Source organism: Trachemys scripta, chromosome 11, assembly GCF_013100865.1.
Source record: "Trachemys scripta elegans isolate TJP31775 chromosome 11, CAS_Tse_1.0, whole genome shotgun sequence".
Taxonomy (NCBI): domain Eukaryota; kingdom Metazoa; phylum Chordata; order Testudines; family Emydidae; genus Trachemys; species Trachemys scripta.
In genome coordinates this window covers 67,089,808-67,106,057 of record NC_048308.1, presented here as the reverse complement: position 1 = coordinate 67,106,057, position 16,250 = coordinate 67,089,808, and the positions used below count along the sequence as shown (strand labels likewise).

At 43.4% G+C, this 16,250-nt stretch overlaps 1 protein-coding gene across 2 annotated transcripts in view; it reads right to left on the bottom strand.

The window, feature by feature from the left end:
* The window catches only part of UBE2F (ubiquitin conjugating enzyme E2 F (putative)), a 129,202-nt gene extending 114,219 nt beyond the window's left edge, over positions 1-14,983 (bottom strand). The window contains exon 1 of one of the 2 annotated variants that reach the window (XM_034785505.1): positions 14,827-14,983. In XM_034785505.1, coding sequence (XP_034641396.1) covers positions 14,827-14,944 — 118 coding nt within the window. In that variant the 5' untranslated portion in view covers positions 14,945-14,983. The remainder of the gene's footprint in view (positions 1-14,826) is intronic. The other variant, XM_034785504.1, reaches the window with a different exon arrangement.
* Between the last annotated feature and the right edge of the window lie 1,267 nt (positions 14,984-16,250).

Sequence of the window (16,250 nt, the reverse complement as noted above, 5' to 3'; positions counted from 1 at the left end):
GGAACTGGGGAGGGGGAGAGAAAGACAAACAGAAGAGAAAGAGAGAGAGAGAGAGAGAGAGAGAGAGAGCTGGCTGCTGGGGAAGTCTCAGAGACCGTACACTGTCTCTTTAAGAAAGGCACTCACTCACTCCCTGCCTGGAGGCTGGAGTCCTTCAGATCTCAGCAGCTCCAAGTCCTGAGCCAGACTGTCCCCTCTCCCCTGCTCTGCAGAGATGGGGTACAGTGGCAGGGGAAAAGGGACACCCTGACATTAGTGTGCCACCCACCCCTGCTCTGCACAGCCAGCAGGAGGGTCGCAGGAGCAGTTGCAAAAGCAATGTGGCTACAAAGCAACGGGCCAGGCTCCACCTTCACTCTACACACCTGTCCCCAGCCCCTGAGATGGGCTCCGCCACTTACCTGGAGCTGTTCCCTGCAGAGCGAGTGTCCCTGGGGGCTGGTAACTCCTCCCCTGCCCTCATCCCCCAGGGCACTGGGGGATCAAATGTAAAGGCACCAGGGCGATGGGTTCTTGGGCAGACACTGGGGATTGAATGGTTGGGGCTGGTGGAGCTGGGAAGCAAGGGGAGCTGGGCACATGCTGCTGGATGTGCATGCTCTGCTAATCAATTGCGCAGCACTTGAATGTCTCCTGAGCAGCTGCCCGACTGCACAGCTTAGAGGGAAGAGAGGACAAGACATGCTTTTCAAGATCCCTTGGAGCATGGTTTTATTAGCTGCTGCAGGAGGTTGTTTATTTCTGATCTTAAAGTCACAAAAACACAATGTGCCTTGGCCCTTCACTTCACTTCAGAGCTGGGCTCCCAGCCAGCAGCTACCACTCTCCAGCTGCCCAGCTCTGAAGGCAGCACCACCGCCAGCAGCAGCGCAGAAGTAAGGGTAGCAGTACTGCAACTCCGCCTACAATAGCCTTGCAACCCCTCCCCCCAACTCCTTTTTGGGTCAGGACCTCTACAATTACAACTCTATGAAATTTCAGTTTTAAATAGCTGAAATCATGAAATTTACGATTTTTTAAATCCTATGACTGTGACATTGGCCAAAATGGACCAAGGACCAAGAATTTGGTAGGGCCCTATTTATAATATTTTAAATATAAAAAAGTGTTTATAATTCATAGGGGTGGTTACACTCAGGTTTGCTGTGTGAAAGGGGTCACCAATACAAAAGTTTGAGAATCACTGATCAAGTTAGTATAGTAATTATAGGAATGACAAAAGGGAAGACATAAGTAGATTGCTAAACCTGCAACCGTAAGATCTAACAGCAGCAAGGAAGACATTTACGGTGCCCTGGTTACACAAACTCTATGTATCACACTGACCTCTACTTTAAGAAACCATTCCAACTTGATATTTACATTAGTAATGTACAGCTAAGAGATCAATTACTGTAAATTAATTTAAAAATTAATCTGCTTTAAGGCTAAATACTGAAGTGTTTGTCAAACTTATCAGATGGGACATGTTACTATATGCAGTACACATCTGAAGTTGATGATTTAGTTAGGCTAAATGCCATACACTATCTCCGCATGTAACAAACTTCCTGTTCAAACCCCCATTTTATTAAATATCTCTTTCTTTGCTATAAGTATAATACAAGAATAAAACCTTAAAAATACCACTAGAACTCTGTTGATGTTTTACTACTCTACTGATGTTCTACATATATACATTGCAACTAGCTGACCATTCAAACCAATTTCATTTGTGGAGAGTGTACTCTTCAAAATACAATGCCTCACACAATTAGAAGCAGCTATTACTATAATTCAACCCCCTTTTTAAAAATCTGAAAATATATCTGTACTGTTACAAGTATCAACTACTGTTATATATGAGCTTCCCATAATGCAGAACAGATGTTTAAATCTTAACTTAAAATATATAATTTTCTTCTTTAGATTTCACAAAAATATTTCTATTGACTTTAGGCTTTTACATACATTTTTGGTACTGAACCTAAACTGATCAGACAACAACTCTTTAAGGAAAAGTAAGTTCTGTAACATTAAATTTAAGGGCTCTCTCCAAGACCTGGCACGTGACAAACACTGGAGAGAATCTCTCTCCATTTCTCAATTTGTTTACTTCTGCTTATAGTCCATTTCACTGTTTTCCATGCATAGTACGATGTTTTCCTGTTTGCGTAGGTCTTTCACACAACAGGGAAGTGGAAAACATTTCAAAAATTGGAACATGATTCTAAAACCACAAAAATTGGTTGGAATGGAATCGAGGGGAACGATAACTGAGTGGCAGTTGTGGCAACTGAATCTACCATTAACTCTTCTTCAGAGTCAATTCCAAATTGATTAATCTTCTTTAAACAACTTACAGCAATAAGAAAAAAATCAAGTTAAACATGAATAAATTCAATCATAAAAGCAGGGGTTTTTAACCAGTAAATTCTTCCTTCCCCACTGTAAAAATTCCCCAGTGGTATGGATATGAACACAAAGCATAATCTTGATATGACATATGCATGAGCATGAAGCTCAGAATGAAGCCTGCAAAATTACTACATTCAGTCAAAATTACCTATGATGAGATTCCCCTCCATCCCTCTTTACTAGACCGTATAGCAGAGGTGGGCAAACTACGGCCCGCGGGCCACATCCCGCCCGCGGGACCGTCCTGCCTGGCCCTTGAGCTCCTGGCCAGGGAGGCTAGCGCCCGCTCCCCCCCCCCCCCGCTGTCCCCTTTCCCCCACAGCCTCAGCTCGCCATGCCACCTGCGCTCTGGGTGGTGCAGCTGCCAGACAGGCTGCTCTGAGTGGCATGGTAAGGGGACGGGGGGAAGAGTGGGTGTTGGATAAGGGACAGGGGTCCCAGGGGGCAGTCAGGGGATGACTGGATGGGGCGGAGGTTCGGGGGGGGGGGGCAGTCAGAGGACGGGGGGTTGAATAGGCATGGGAGTCCTGGGGGACGGGGGTTTGGATAGGGGTCGGAGCAGTCAGAGGACAGGGAGGGATGGATAGGGGGTGGGGTCCTGGGAGGGCAGTTAGGGGCAGGAGGGGGCAGTCAGGGGACAAGGAGCAGGGGGGGTTGGATGGATCGGAGGTTCTGAGGGGGGGATTCAGGGGGTGGGAAGTGGGAGGGGGAAGATGGGGGCAGGGGACCAGGCTGTTTGAGGAGGCACAGCCTTCCTTACCCGGCCCTCCATACAATTTCAGAACCCTGATGTGGCCCTCAGGCCAAAAAGTTTGCCCACCCCTGCCGTATAGGGAAAGTGCATTTTGTTTCGTACATCTTTTGATCCTGTCTGAGTTCAAGATATGTATCTTGACATTTATGACAAAACAACTCCACTGTCCATATCCCAGTTCCAGTAACAGAACACTGACACTGACATTTCCATTTTCATTCTTCTTACTAAACACTGTATCAACTCTATTATTCAAGGCAGATGGATGTTTTGCTCCCCCAAGCTGTATAATTAAATTGTGGGTTGGTATTACAAATGAAGAGAACTTGTAAAGTCTGAAAAAGATTTTGTCCAATACTATCCATTTTTAATTAAAAGGATGTATACTTTATTCCTTCCTCTTCCAAATGCTTACCTTAAAGAGAACGTTGTCAAATCACACACGTATTCTATATGCAATATAACAGTAGCCTATCGAATTATCAGAAAACTAGCAGCACTAAGTGAAATAAGCCATGCGGGCTAACAGTGCAAAGGAATGGAAGCCAGAAATTTCTCTCTCTCTAATCCAGGAAAAAAACCCAATATGCAACCTTGCACAAGTCACTTTACTTGTGCCACAGAGATGCACACATGAAAATTAGGTACAAATAAGGACTAAAATTAAAATTGGGTAATGTATCAGAGCTAGGGTGACCAGACAGCAAATGTGAAAAATTGGGACAGGGGGTGAGGGGTAATAGGAGCCTATATAAGAAAGACCCAAAAATCAGGACCATCCCTATAAAATTGGGACATTTGTCCACCCTAATCAAAGCAGATCTCTCCTTTGTAAGTTAAACACTAGAAAGTCTTGACAATACTTTCCTTTGGATTTCTTCCAATTCCTCTTACCATAACTAATTTATGTAGGCTTTACTGTATTTGTCACATACTTTCATGTAATTCCATTTTAGTTTTCCATCATTAAGTGTTGATCTTTAATTTACCCTGAAGCTTGTCTTTCTTCACAAATAAGCACCATTTCACTGTAAGATGATGCTATGAATCCATAAAAACATTCCCTTTTCAGCATGCAATGCCTTATGTGACCATTTCAGAAATAGGCTTGTTATGAACATAACAGAAGATATATTAATTCATAATTGAACTTTTTTCCAATCCTTAGATGGACAATGCTATGGAAATGTAAAGTATTTTTCTCTCTTTCAATCACACCCTTTGATCTTCTTGCTTACTATTGTTATGAGTAACAACTAGGATTACTGTAACTAAAAGATTAGATTAAAAACTAATTTCTCTGTTTTTCCCAGTTTATTCACATAGTGCATTTACCTGCACTTTCTCTTTTACTTCCAGTTTTGGGAGTCTTTCACAAAGTAACAGAACAGTCAGTCTCTCTCGCTCTCTCTCTCGCTCTCTCTCATAAGGATGCCTATGGGGCAGGCAGAGTACCTAGAACTATTAGTTCTGCTTTTTAAATATTTGACTAGATTTCAAGCTGCAAATCTCTCTTCAACAGAATGAAATATATGAGAGCACATGTGATGAAAAGTAAGATTTTTATATACTTCAAAAAATGCAGCTGAATAAAGTGTCTTTATGATCCCATAAGCACACACATTATACTTTTATCACTGACACTCTGGCATGTTATTCTTAAATAAATTTAACTTTATTATAAAATTTAATTCTCACAGTATTCTTGCAGTCCCCTGGCCTCTTTAAATCATTCAAGAACAATCTGTCTTTGGCCCAGTCCTGGGAAGCACTGACCATCTTGAACAATCAGGCACTATCAGCAGTCATGACTCATGCAAAAGCTGGTCTTCAAAAAATGAAAATATGGTAATTCCAAAAAGTGAATTCTCTCTTTCAGCTGAAGTTGATGGCTTTCAAAAACCTGAGCAGGAAAAGTTATAAATACCATGTTTCCAGTCTCTGAAAACTAGCCTGTGCTCGTAGTTTGTCAGTTGCAAGGAACAGATGCGGAGAACAGCACAAAGGTGGCTGAGTAGAAGGGGAAGAGTATGTGGCCTGGTCTACACTACAAAGTTAGGTTGACATAAGCTGCTTTACATCGACCTAGTTATGTCCGTGGCTACACTTAAATCTGTCTCCCACCGATATAAGTGACCCATTTCAACGACACAGTAACACCACCTCCCTTTGCGGCACAACACCATGGTCAATGTACGGAGGTCGACACACCTTGAGTGTAGACACTGCGTTACTTACGTCAACAGTCCTCCAAGCAGCTGTCCCACAATGCCCGACATTGTCCAAGCTGGTCACAATTGTGAGTTCCACTGACAAGGTCATGGAGACTGGAACCCCCACACCTCCCCACATTTAAAAACCCCATAAGTTTAAATTTATTTATTTTTTTTTTGGTTGTCCAGCTGGTGAGCACACCTCTATCTGCTCTCCAGTATTGTGCACATCTGCCCAGCTGATCATACTCCAGATGCGCTCCTGCCTGGAGCAGACAGGAGATACTGGATCTCCTGGGCCTATGGAGAGAAGAAGCTGTGCAGACACAGGTCTGAACCAGCCACAGAAATGCAGACATCTACGAGCAGATTGCTTGGGTGATGCAAGAGAAGGGGCATGACAGGGAACAGCAGCAGTGCCATGTAAAAGCAAAAGAACTACCGCAGTCATAGTAGAAGGCCAGAGAGGCCAACAATCTGGTGCCCAACCGCAGACCTGCCACTTTTAAAACGAGTTGGATAGCGAAGACCCTATCACCGCCCCGCACACCACTGTGGATACCTCCAAGGAACCAGAGTCATAGGCTCCCTGCCGAGAACAATAAGGGGGTAGTAGTGGCAGAGGAGAAGGAAGAGGAAGAGTATGAAGGACAGGACTTGTTTTTGACTTGATCACAGCTTCACCAGTCCCGCCTGGTGAGCCCATTGTAGGGGAAGGACTCTTGGGTAAGTGTGTAGATAAATTTTCCACGACAAGAACGGCACCCCCAAATTAGCAGGAGCAAGTTTTGGCTTTTCATTAATTTTCTCGTACTAGAAGAGGTAGAGGTACAACAGAAACAGAGTTGCTATCAGCTTTTCATTCACCTATAGAGTTAGGCAGGACGGGCCATGTGGAACAGTTTATGCGCACATGTCTCTTCCTTGAATTCTCAGAGCTTTCAATGAAACTTCCATAGAGGTACATTGCAATCCTCTCTCAAAGGTTTCTAGGGATGGCAGACTTATTACTTCCTCAGCGGTAGGACACTTTCCAACACCAGGAGGTGATAACTTCAGCAGGCACCATTGCAGTACACAGGCTAGAAGCATACGAGGTCGAGCGGCTTCAGGATGCCAGCAGTAGCTACGTTCTCTCTGCCATTGTTACTCTCAGGGGCGAGGTATCAGCTAACACCACCTCCGGTGGAAAATGGTGCCGATATTCAGTGCCATTGTTCTGTACTCAGTTTCATGCAACCAAGCAATTTTCTTCTTGTTTCCCTAAGCCGTGGTGGATCATTCTCACCATGGCTTGAGCTGAGTGTGGCACTGGGAATCAGGAACTCCAAAGCAGAAGTGTCGAGAACATTGACTTGTTTAACTAGGGGAGCAAGAGTAGGGGGAGAGGGGGAGGGTTCTGAATCTTAAATTTCACTTTTTGTTCCTACTATCCTAACAATGGAACTTTGGTGTGTCTTATCTGTAGCTGCGGCCATTGTAGCCTTGAGGGGGGACTCCCTCCATACCAGCAAAATGATTGACCCAGGTGACAAGAAAACAGAGGATCCGGGAGGATGTGTTCTGCAAGACCCTGCAAGCCAGAGCTGCATCACACCTTAAACAGAGGACCTGGAGGGTGAATATTGCAGGTTGTATAGAGACAGAAAGAGTGGACAGGAGAAAGACACAGGTAAGGGAGAGGAAGATGCACCAAAGCATAATGGGGCTTCTCCGACACCAAACTCAGGTGTTGCAGACTCTTGCAAAGCTCAAAGTTCAACAATCCTTGGCTTGACTCTCACTGCATTCTGTGAAGAACTGAAATATAGTGCCTCCCTACATCCCTTCTGTCATGAGTAAGGCCCTCAGCTGCACCTGCTCGGTACTTCTGATGCCCTAACAAACCAGCTAGGCTGCCTCATGGACTGCCCTGCCTAACTGGCTGAGGAGGCCAGCAGGCCAATTCTTAAACCTAGCAGCAGTAGCTCGCTGGCTGCTCAATGCACATGCCAATGGACATTCTGCCTCCCTTTGCTTGACTTTGTTCGTCACACAGTGCACAGTCAACCTGTGGAACTCCTTGCCTGAGGAGGTTTTGAAGACTAGGACTATAACAGGGTTTAAAAGAGAACTAGATAAATTCATGGAGGTTAAGTCCATTAATGGCTATTAGCCAGGATGGGTAAGGAATGGTGTCCCTAGCCTCTGTTTGTCAGAGGGTGGAGACTGATGGCAGGAGAGAGATCACTTGATCATTACCTGTTAGTTTCATTCCCTCTGGGACACCTGGCATTGGTCACGATCAGTAGACAGGATACTGGGCGGGATGGACGTTTGGTCTGACCCAGTATGGCCATTCTTATGTTCTTATGATTCTCCAAGCCCCACTCCTGCTTTGCTCCTCCACTGCTCCAGCCCAGATTCTGTCCTGCATCCAGCTTTGTTCCCATCCTGTTCCAACCTTGCTCCTGTCTCTCCTCACTCCAGGTAATCCAGTTCCAGCCTTCGACTCTGACTCTGTCTCAACCCGTTTCTCTGACATCCGGACTCCGATTACTCGGCCTGGTTCCTGCTCCGAACCAATCCGCTGACACCCGCTCAGCATTCCTCATGACTTCAGGGCCAGCCTGCCTACCCCTACCACTCAACACCAGGGAAAAGCATGGGCAACAGCAGCTTTACCTACAGTGACAGCAACAGTTGATGTATGCATAGCTACAACGGACATCCGTGTTCCTTCCTCTGGTTTATTAATTAAGCTTCCTACATTTTTTTAAGTTAAAATGTATTTACTTTTAAGTTCGTCAGATTATTTTTTGAATCAGTTTTTGTAGTGAATAAGACGCTTGTGTTTTTAAAGTTATTCGTCTTTATTAGTTTATAAAACATGATGCATGACTACTGCTGGCAGTGAAAGTAGTGCTCTCGCTACACATTAAATGCCAATAGGGATCATGGGGGACCCAGCTCCCAAGTAGTACACTCACTTCACCCTGGATCACTGCCAAACACTATCGTTGTCATAAACGTACAGCAACCCCAACCCCCCCCCAACATTAACATGTGCATGGTCATTGATATAAACACAGATGTGCAGCAAGCACCACACAATTTGTAACAGACCCCCAAACTGCTGTCCCAGGTCGAGTACAGTACACCACAGCACATAATTTGGCTTGCTGTTAAATTGCTCTTTCAAAGCCTACTTGAGCCACATAACCGTTTGCTGAGCTCATCCGATAGCCCTTGTATCTGGCTGTTCAAACTCAGCAGATAGCGGCTATGCCTCCACCCGCCACCCCTGCAGCAAGTTTTCCCCCTTTGCTTCCCAAATATTATGCAGGACACAATCGGCAGCTATAACCTTTGGGATTGTTTTCACATGGAGATCCAATCTGGTGAGTAAACAACGTCAGTGCCCTTACATTCGACTGTCATTCTGCACATGCTGAGCCTGTAGTTGAATCTTTCCTGGCTGCTGTTGAGACGGCCAGTGCACAGCTTCATGAGACAGAGAAGAAAGGGGTAGGCTGGTCCCCCAGGATCACTCCTGGCATTTCAGCATCACCAATGGTAATAATCCATCTGTGGGAAAGATGGTTCCCCACTTGTAGCTTTCTGAACAGTCCTGTGTTCTTAAAGATGTGAGTGTCATGCACTTTCTCTGACAAGCCAACATGATGTCTGTGAAGAATCCCAGGTGATCCACCAGCGCCTGCATAACCATGGAAAAGTAACCTTTTCTGTTGATGTATTCAGTGGCAAGGGCTCTGGGCCAAAATGAGGATGTAAGCGCTGTCTATTGCTTCACCATAATTCAGGAAACCCATAGCTCGAAAGCCATCAGTTATGTCCTGTTCATTCCCAGAATCACAGTCCTGAATAGCAGGAGACAATTAATGGCCCTGCGCACATGCATGACAATGTCCCATGTAGTGGATTTTTCCCCCCCCAAATGACCTCCTACTGACTGATAGCAGTCTGGATTGCAAGTTTCCACAGTGTGATCACCACTCCCTTCTCCACTGTTAGTGCAGCTCTCATTTTGGTGTCCTTGAGGTCGATTCCTTGGGCAAGTTCAGGACACAGATCTAGGAATGTGGCCTTGTGCATCTGAAAGTTCTGCAGCCACTGCGCGTCATCCCAAACCTGCATTACGATACGATCCCGCCAGTCAGTGTTTGTTTCTTGGGCCCAGAAGTGGTGCTCCACCATTTGCAGCTGCTCCATGAATCCCACCAACAACCCTGAATTGGTTTTCTCTATGTCTCACCACCAACTGACCGCCAAAAAATTGTCATGTTCCCTATGATTCTTCTTGAGGCTCTGCAAATGCCGTAGGATCATGCATGCTGTGCTCGAAACACAAGACAGCAGTGCAGAGCTGTGCAGTTTCCATGTTTCTGTCAGAGAGGCAGATAGTGACAAGTCATGCCTGGGTTCATGGGAAATTGAAAATAGGCCGGAAAATGATGGGATAGAGCACTGCATTATGGGAAATTCACCCCTTGCTCCCACGCACCCCTGCACGACTCATTTCTGCCCCGCCAGGCATTGCCAAAACTACCCAAAAGACAGTGCTGCACACTCAGCATATCCTATCTATGTTGATGCTTTGTGCATCAACATGAGCACTCCTGGTGAGTACATGCTGCACCGACACAAGGAGCCAAGTAAGCATGTGCACAAGTGATATAGTAACCGCGGTGGCTGTATGCCGACATAACTTGAGTCAGCAAAACTTTGTAGCATAGACATGGCCTAAGACAAGTTGCTATGGCAAGAATGTTACATTCAGCATTCCTCAGTGGGGAGGCGGGGGGGAGAGGGGGGACAAAAATGCAGAGCATCTTTTAGGACAATTATTTCTGCCCTCTGTTTCATTTACCACAGCCTGCTCCCTCCATCACTCTTTATCCCCACTGTGTACATCTGCCTCATCTCTGCATTTCTCTTTCAATTTATGTTAGTTTCTATTTGGTCTCCATTTTTCCCCTCATAGCTTCTCTTCCGGAGTGGACAGCCTGAACTACTACTCCCCGTTCTCCTCTACTCTCAGACACCTAATTCTTCTAATCCTGGGCTTCGTTTCTGCTCCTCTTCTATCATATTACCTCAGTGAAAGCCCCAAAGAACAGTCTCTCTCAGGGATTTTAGGCAGCAGATCTCTCCAAGTTCTGATCTGTTCCTCTCCCCAAACCTCCTGTTTGGCTCCCAGATATGGCAATCATTATGGAGCTCTTAATTGTGCTACATCAATTGCAGGCAATTAGCAGGGGAGAAGCCGCCATCAATTACTGCTTATCAGCCATGACAGCAACCACCAGTGGCCAGAGGGTAACACAGCTGGAAAACAATATCCCTAACTCCCAAAGAATTATTTCCCCCTGTAAGATCTTCAGGATAGGGGCCATCTTTTTGTTCTGTGTTTGTACAATCCCTAGCACAACAGGGTCCTCCTAGTCCATGACTAAGGCTAAGTTTTCATCATGGACATAATCGTAGCCTTATCAATGACTAGTATTAGCATTAATAATAATATTAACCGTTGCACAGGGGATTGGTCAAAGGCAAGCCTACAGACAGATAGTGACCAAAAGGATGGGTGAGAGGCCCCCTCATTTTTAGCAGAACCTTTTAAAACTTAAGTTAGAGAGGCCATCTTAACCTCCTATATCCACCAGTGCATCCAAGAACAACTGATTATGGTAATACCTAGCTGATAAGAATAATTCTGCTAAAATAATCAGTTAGTGGCGATATTTAAGTTATTAGATGTTAAGGTTACCACCTCATTCATATGCTGTCTTCAAACTCATTAAGATCTCATCTGGACTAGAAAAAAAGGTGATCATTTGAAAGCCACACTATCTAGAATGTTTTAATTAAGTGCTCTTTAAAATGTTGTTTGCACTTAGTGTAGACAGTTTTTAAAACCTTTACAAATCAGGTTAGGAGCCATGCCCCTGGCCAGCTATGTCCCAATCTACATCAGATGGCCAAAATGGCATCTGGGTTATTTGTGACAGCTGGTTGATAGCTAGATATTTTTTAGGCTGAAGTGTGATTAGTATGCTAATGATATCCAGTTCCACTTCTTTGACCAAACACAGATTCTACTGTTTCATTCCTTCCCCAAAGCCTGGCCAAAATAGACACCTACATGAAAATGAACTGGCTGTGATTATCATGTCAAGACTGAAGTGATATCTTGTTGAAAGTGTAAAACATCTAGTAGAATGGGCTAGATGTTGCACCAATTAAAGGAATGCCCACCTATCACCAAAATACTTTACAGTCTGGGTATCCTGTTGGATTCATCACTACTCCTGGATTTTGAGGCCTTGTCTGCACTACAAAACGTATGTTACTGACAAGAAACGTCAGCAACAGGTAACAGATACAGTTAAATTGTGTTTAATACTGGTTCAGCTACACGTACAGACAAGGAAAATGGTGCTGAACATTGCTTGCTCCTGCCTATCTACACTCACAGCATCTGTAACCTGAATTTCAGCACTGGTTCAACATCATCTCTCGCTGACACCCATTGGGAACAGGGAGTATTTATTTCTTGCATTGTAGACAATACGTGAAGCAAAAAACAATTGGATCACTGCCATTAATGTACACAATTCCCAGTAGACTGATCACTCCTTCCTGACATACTGTGCAAGTGGAAAACCTCCAGGCTAAATAAATTAAGGTAATTGTTTCTACTTAGGGCTCCCCACAAAATTCACCCAGAACCTTTGGCTTGAGCATAGTGCAGCTGCCTGAAGTTGAGTACAGGGTGAGTCATCATTGTCCCCTCTAAAATAGAAAGTTTTGAAGAATGTCTCACCATTGCTCAGACTGGTTCAGCTCAACTGTTTGCAATGTTAGAAGCCCTAGTGTATACAGGCTTTTGGCTGCCAACAATTTATCAGTTCCCTGTCAATTAAAATTTGCTCCCTGCAGGTCTAAATAATAAAGTGTGAAAACCACATCAGCAGCTGAAACCCCATCTACACTAAGGCTCATCACACTGACAACACCCGGTCAGCTGAATTAATGTTAACAGTGGGAAACTTTCCAGAAATGTACCTAGTTTAGACAAGACCTGTGCAATGAATGTGCTAGTGAATTATCTTTTACGCCTCAAATCTTCCAGGACCCAATTACATGAAAGACTCCCTCTCCACCTGTACCCACAGCAATAGTTAAGATCAGCTTGTTTGTTCTGATGTCGGTTCCCTTGATGGTCAGCACGCCCATCCCCCAGAATTTCTCCCTCTGGACCAGTTCAACTCTGGTCATTTTATTTAATAATTGGTTGCTGTGGTTGAGATCTGTCTGCTCGTTGCTTTTAGTTCTAATTTTAATTGTCAGTTTGGGATTTGTAACTTGCCTAACATTTAGTTTACTAAAGTTTGTTAGTGATGGTTACAGCAATGGCTATATCTTTATATCACTTTCCCACTGACTGCAGGAGGAAGAATATGAATATATATTTCTACATTTTTGTAATTAAAGTACATTGTTGCCATTTATCAGGGGGTAGCCGTGTTAGTCTGTATCTACAAAAACAACAAGGAGTCTGGTGGCACCTTAAAGACTAACAGATTTATTATTTATTGTTGCCATTATTAAGCATGCTATGAAAATTCATCTGACAGAAAATGAAATGTTTAAATATAGTATTTTACTCTTTTGTATTATAAGTAGTAATTAGAATGTACTTTATACTACATCACCATTTTCCTTTAACACACAGGGCACATAGAACCACGCTTAATGCTAAACTGCAAAGCAAATAATAAATCCACATTTTAACTCTTTCAGCTAGATGCTCTTGGCAAGCTTTTTGAGAGACCTGAACAGTGGTCACAAGTATCTGTAACCTGAATTGAAACCTCCCCCCTAACCGGCTACACAAATGAAGGAAGATAGGCCGTGAGGAAAATCTGAATGTGGACTACAGGAGGATGCAAAATTTACAACCAATCTATTCCCTGCTGTGCTGTTATGTGACAGAATCTAAGCTTTCATTTTAAAAGACAGGTTTCTAGCACTATGGTTGGGAAGTAACATGCCTAACACAAAATGAATATAAACTGATGTGCTGAGGTCAGTTTCGAGTAATCCTGAAACAACAGGACTGAGAAATATGAACTGTTGCATTTGAACAGACCACGGAACTTCACTATGACAACTTACAGGTCAACGTTGATAAATTCACTGCTAATTGTTTTTAGCAAGAACATCAACCTAACCAGGTTATCCATTATTATATTATAGTGAAAAGCTGTGTAGTGTTGCAAGGGTGTGGAAAAGAGGAGTTAAGCCACATCCCACCCTCAAAATGCCAAGTGCTTTGAGATTTTAAATGCAATATCCTGTACCACATAAGATTTGGCAGCAGGAAAATTTTTATCCGTTTTAATATAAAAATGCTATACTGATTTTATTATTCATTTTCATATTTTGTTCACTGGCCACTGCCTTTTTTCCCATTTACATAGAATTGCTGCAAAATTTTTAGTTTGCTGCAGCAGAAATCTGCAGAAACTAGGGGATCTTTCCACAGACTGATATCCAGCTCGCTGCAGTCTACAAAAGCCCCTCTGAGATATCAATAAGATGTCGATTTTTTTTTTTTTATTATTTTCAGCAGCACATTTCTTACCCACAACTTTCCGTTGACCCAAAATGGGCCGTAGCATTAACGTCTGTTGAACTGGCTATTTCTTTTTCATTTCAAAGATATTAATGTTCAAAGATTTCATTTATTCATAGTTGAGAAGTCACTGAGAATTACCTCCATCCATCACTCACTTTCAGAACGTGCTTTCCTGTCATAGCCAGTTACCTATAACTCTTCTGTTAACAGAGATATTTTCCTTCCAAATCAACTTAATCTTCTTGAACAGTTTATTCAGTAATACTAATGTTGTCACCATATAATCACAATTGATTATTTGATGACTGTGATGTCAAACACTGGACTTTAGCACTAAATAATATAAAAGAATGGTCTATTTACAGAACTTTTTTTTTTGGCATTACTTGCACCTAAGTGGCTACTAGTAACACGAAGTTTGAACTCAACATTTCAGTGGTTGAATCTCAGATCTGGAGATTACTGCTTATATAATATACAATGCACAGTAATATGCGTCCAAATAACAGTAATAGTAGTATTAATACTTAGCTCTTACATAGCACTTTTCATCAGTAGATCTCAAAGTACCTAAAATCTGTAATTGTCGTATGCATGTCTCTCTCACCAACAGAAGTTGGTCCAATAAAAGATATTACTTCACCTATCTTGTCTCTCACAATCTTTAATGCATTTAACTTCACAACGCCCTTGTGACATAAGGAAACCCTTTTAAAAACATTGATATAAACTCTTGTGTACAGAATTTAGTTTTGTCAGTTGATGAAGTAACTATATTTAATGGGACAGCAAATCTTTTAAACATAAGGATCAATTACCTTTTACAAGCAATTTATCTCTAATAGACACTCTCCGAGTAGAATCAGAAGCTGGGTTGGATGTACGGGGCCCTTTGACACCATCATCCCGCTTCAGTTTGCTTGCCAGCGTTAGCATTACTGCTATCTTCAACCTGGAACGCAGGCATCAAAATAAGATTAGTCACTACAGTTCAAAGTGCCAGATAAAGTCACAAAATAGTCAAAAGTTTCAAATTACAACTAAATGTAGAGCCAAGTGGTATCCAGGGTATCCTACTGACAGCTTGTCTACACTTGAAAGGCTACAGCAGCATAGCTTCACGGTTGTTGTGCTTCCATGTAGATGTTACCTACACCGACAGAAGGGGTTCTCCTGTCGGTGTAGTTAATCCACCTCCCTGAGGGGCGGTAGCTAGGTTGACAGAAGAACTCTTCCATTGAGGTAGCATGACCTACATAGAGACTTAGGTCAGCTTCACTATGGTGCTCAGGACAACTTGAGACAATTTCGGGTGCAAATACTAAGGAGTTGACTTTTAGTGCATTAAATTATAGTGCAAATGATTACAGCAGAGATAGTTCAAAATAGTTTTAACGCATTCAGTAGATTTCACTCTGATTCCAATGAAGTTTCACTGTGCTAATCAGCTAAAATATACCACTTCTTGATGTCATTGGCTCCACAGAATATGTTTCCTGCTTGACCGTGGAGGGGGTGGGGTGGGGTGGGGTGGTCACAGACTCTTTTTAAGCAATTACAAGCATTAAAGGGTATTTGCATATCCCTGGAAGCTAATATTCTATAGCTGCTAAGTACTGCATTGAAAGAGAATCCTCATCAGTTCTGACCGCGCAGAAAGGGGAGAGGGGACTATCCCCTTGTAGGGAGGGATAATATGAAATCTCCATTTTTGCTGCAAATGCCCTTAGCAGGGCGTGAAGAAGAGACACTCCCACCAGGCCCTCCCTCACACTTGCCAGCATTCCAAACAACTAAAGTGGATGGAGACACACCACTCCGATACATGGTGATGAGGGCCATCTAAAGCCTAGTCGACAGTAGAAAATTAGGTCAGTATAACTACATTGCTCGAGGTGTGAAAAATCCACACCCCCGAGACAGCTAAACTGACCTAACCCCCCATTTAGAAAGTGCATCGTGGGGTGGTGGAGCCCTACAGCCTGGTCTACACTTAGAAGGTAGACTGACATAGCTACACTGGGCAGGGGTGTGGAGGGAAAAAAACCAACACACCCGTGAACGATGTAGCTATGCTGACCTCACCCACTGTATAGATTCAGCTATGACAATGGAAGAATGCTTCCATTGGTCTGGCTACCATCGCTCAGGGAGGTGGTGTTCCTATATTGACTGAAAACCCCATCTGTCATGCTGGATGTATCTATACCGGGATGGGCAAACTTTTTGGCCCAAGGGCCAC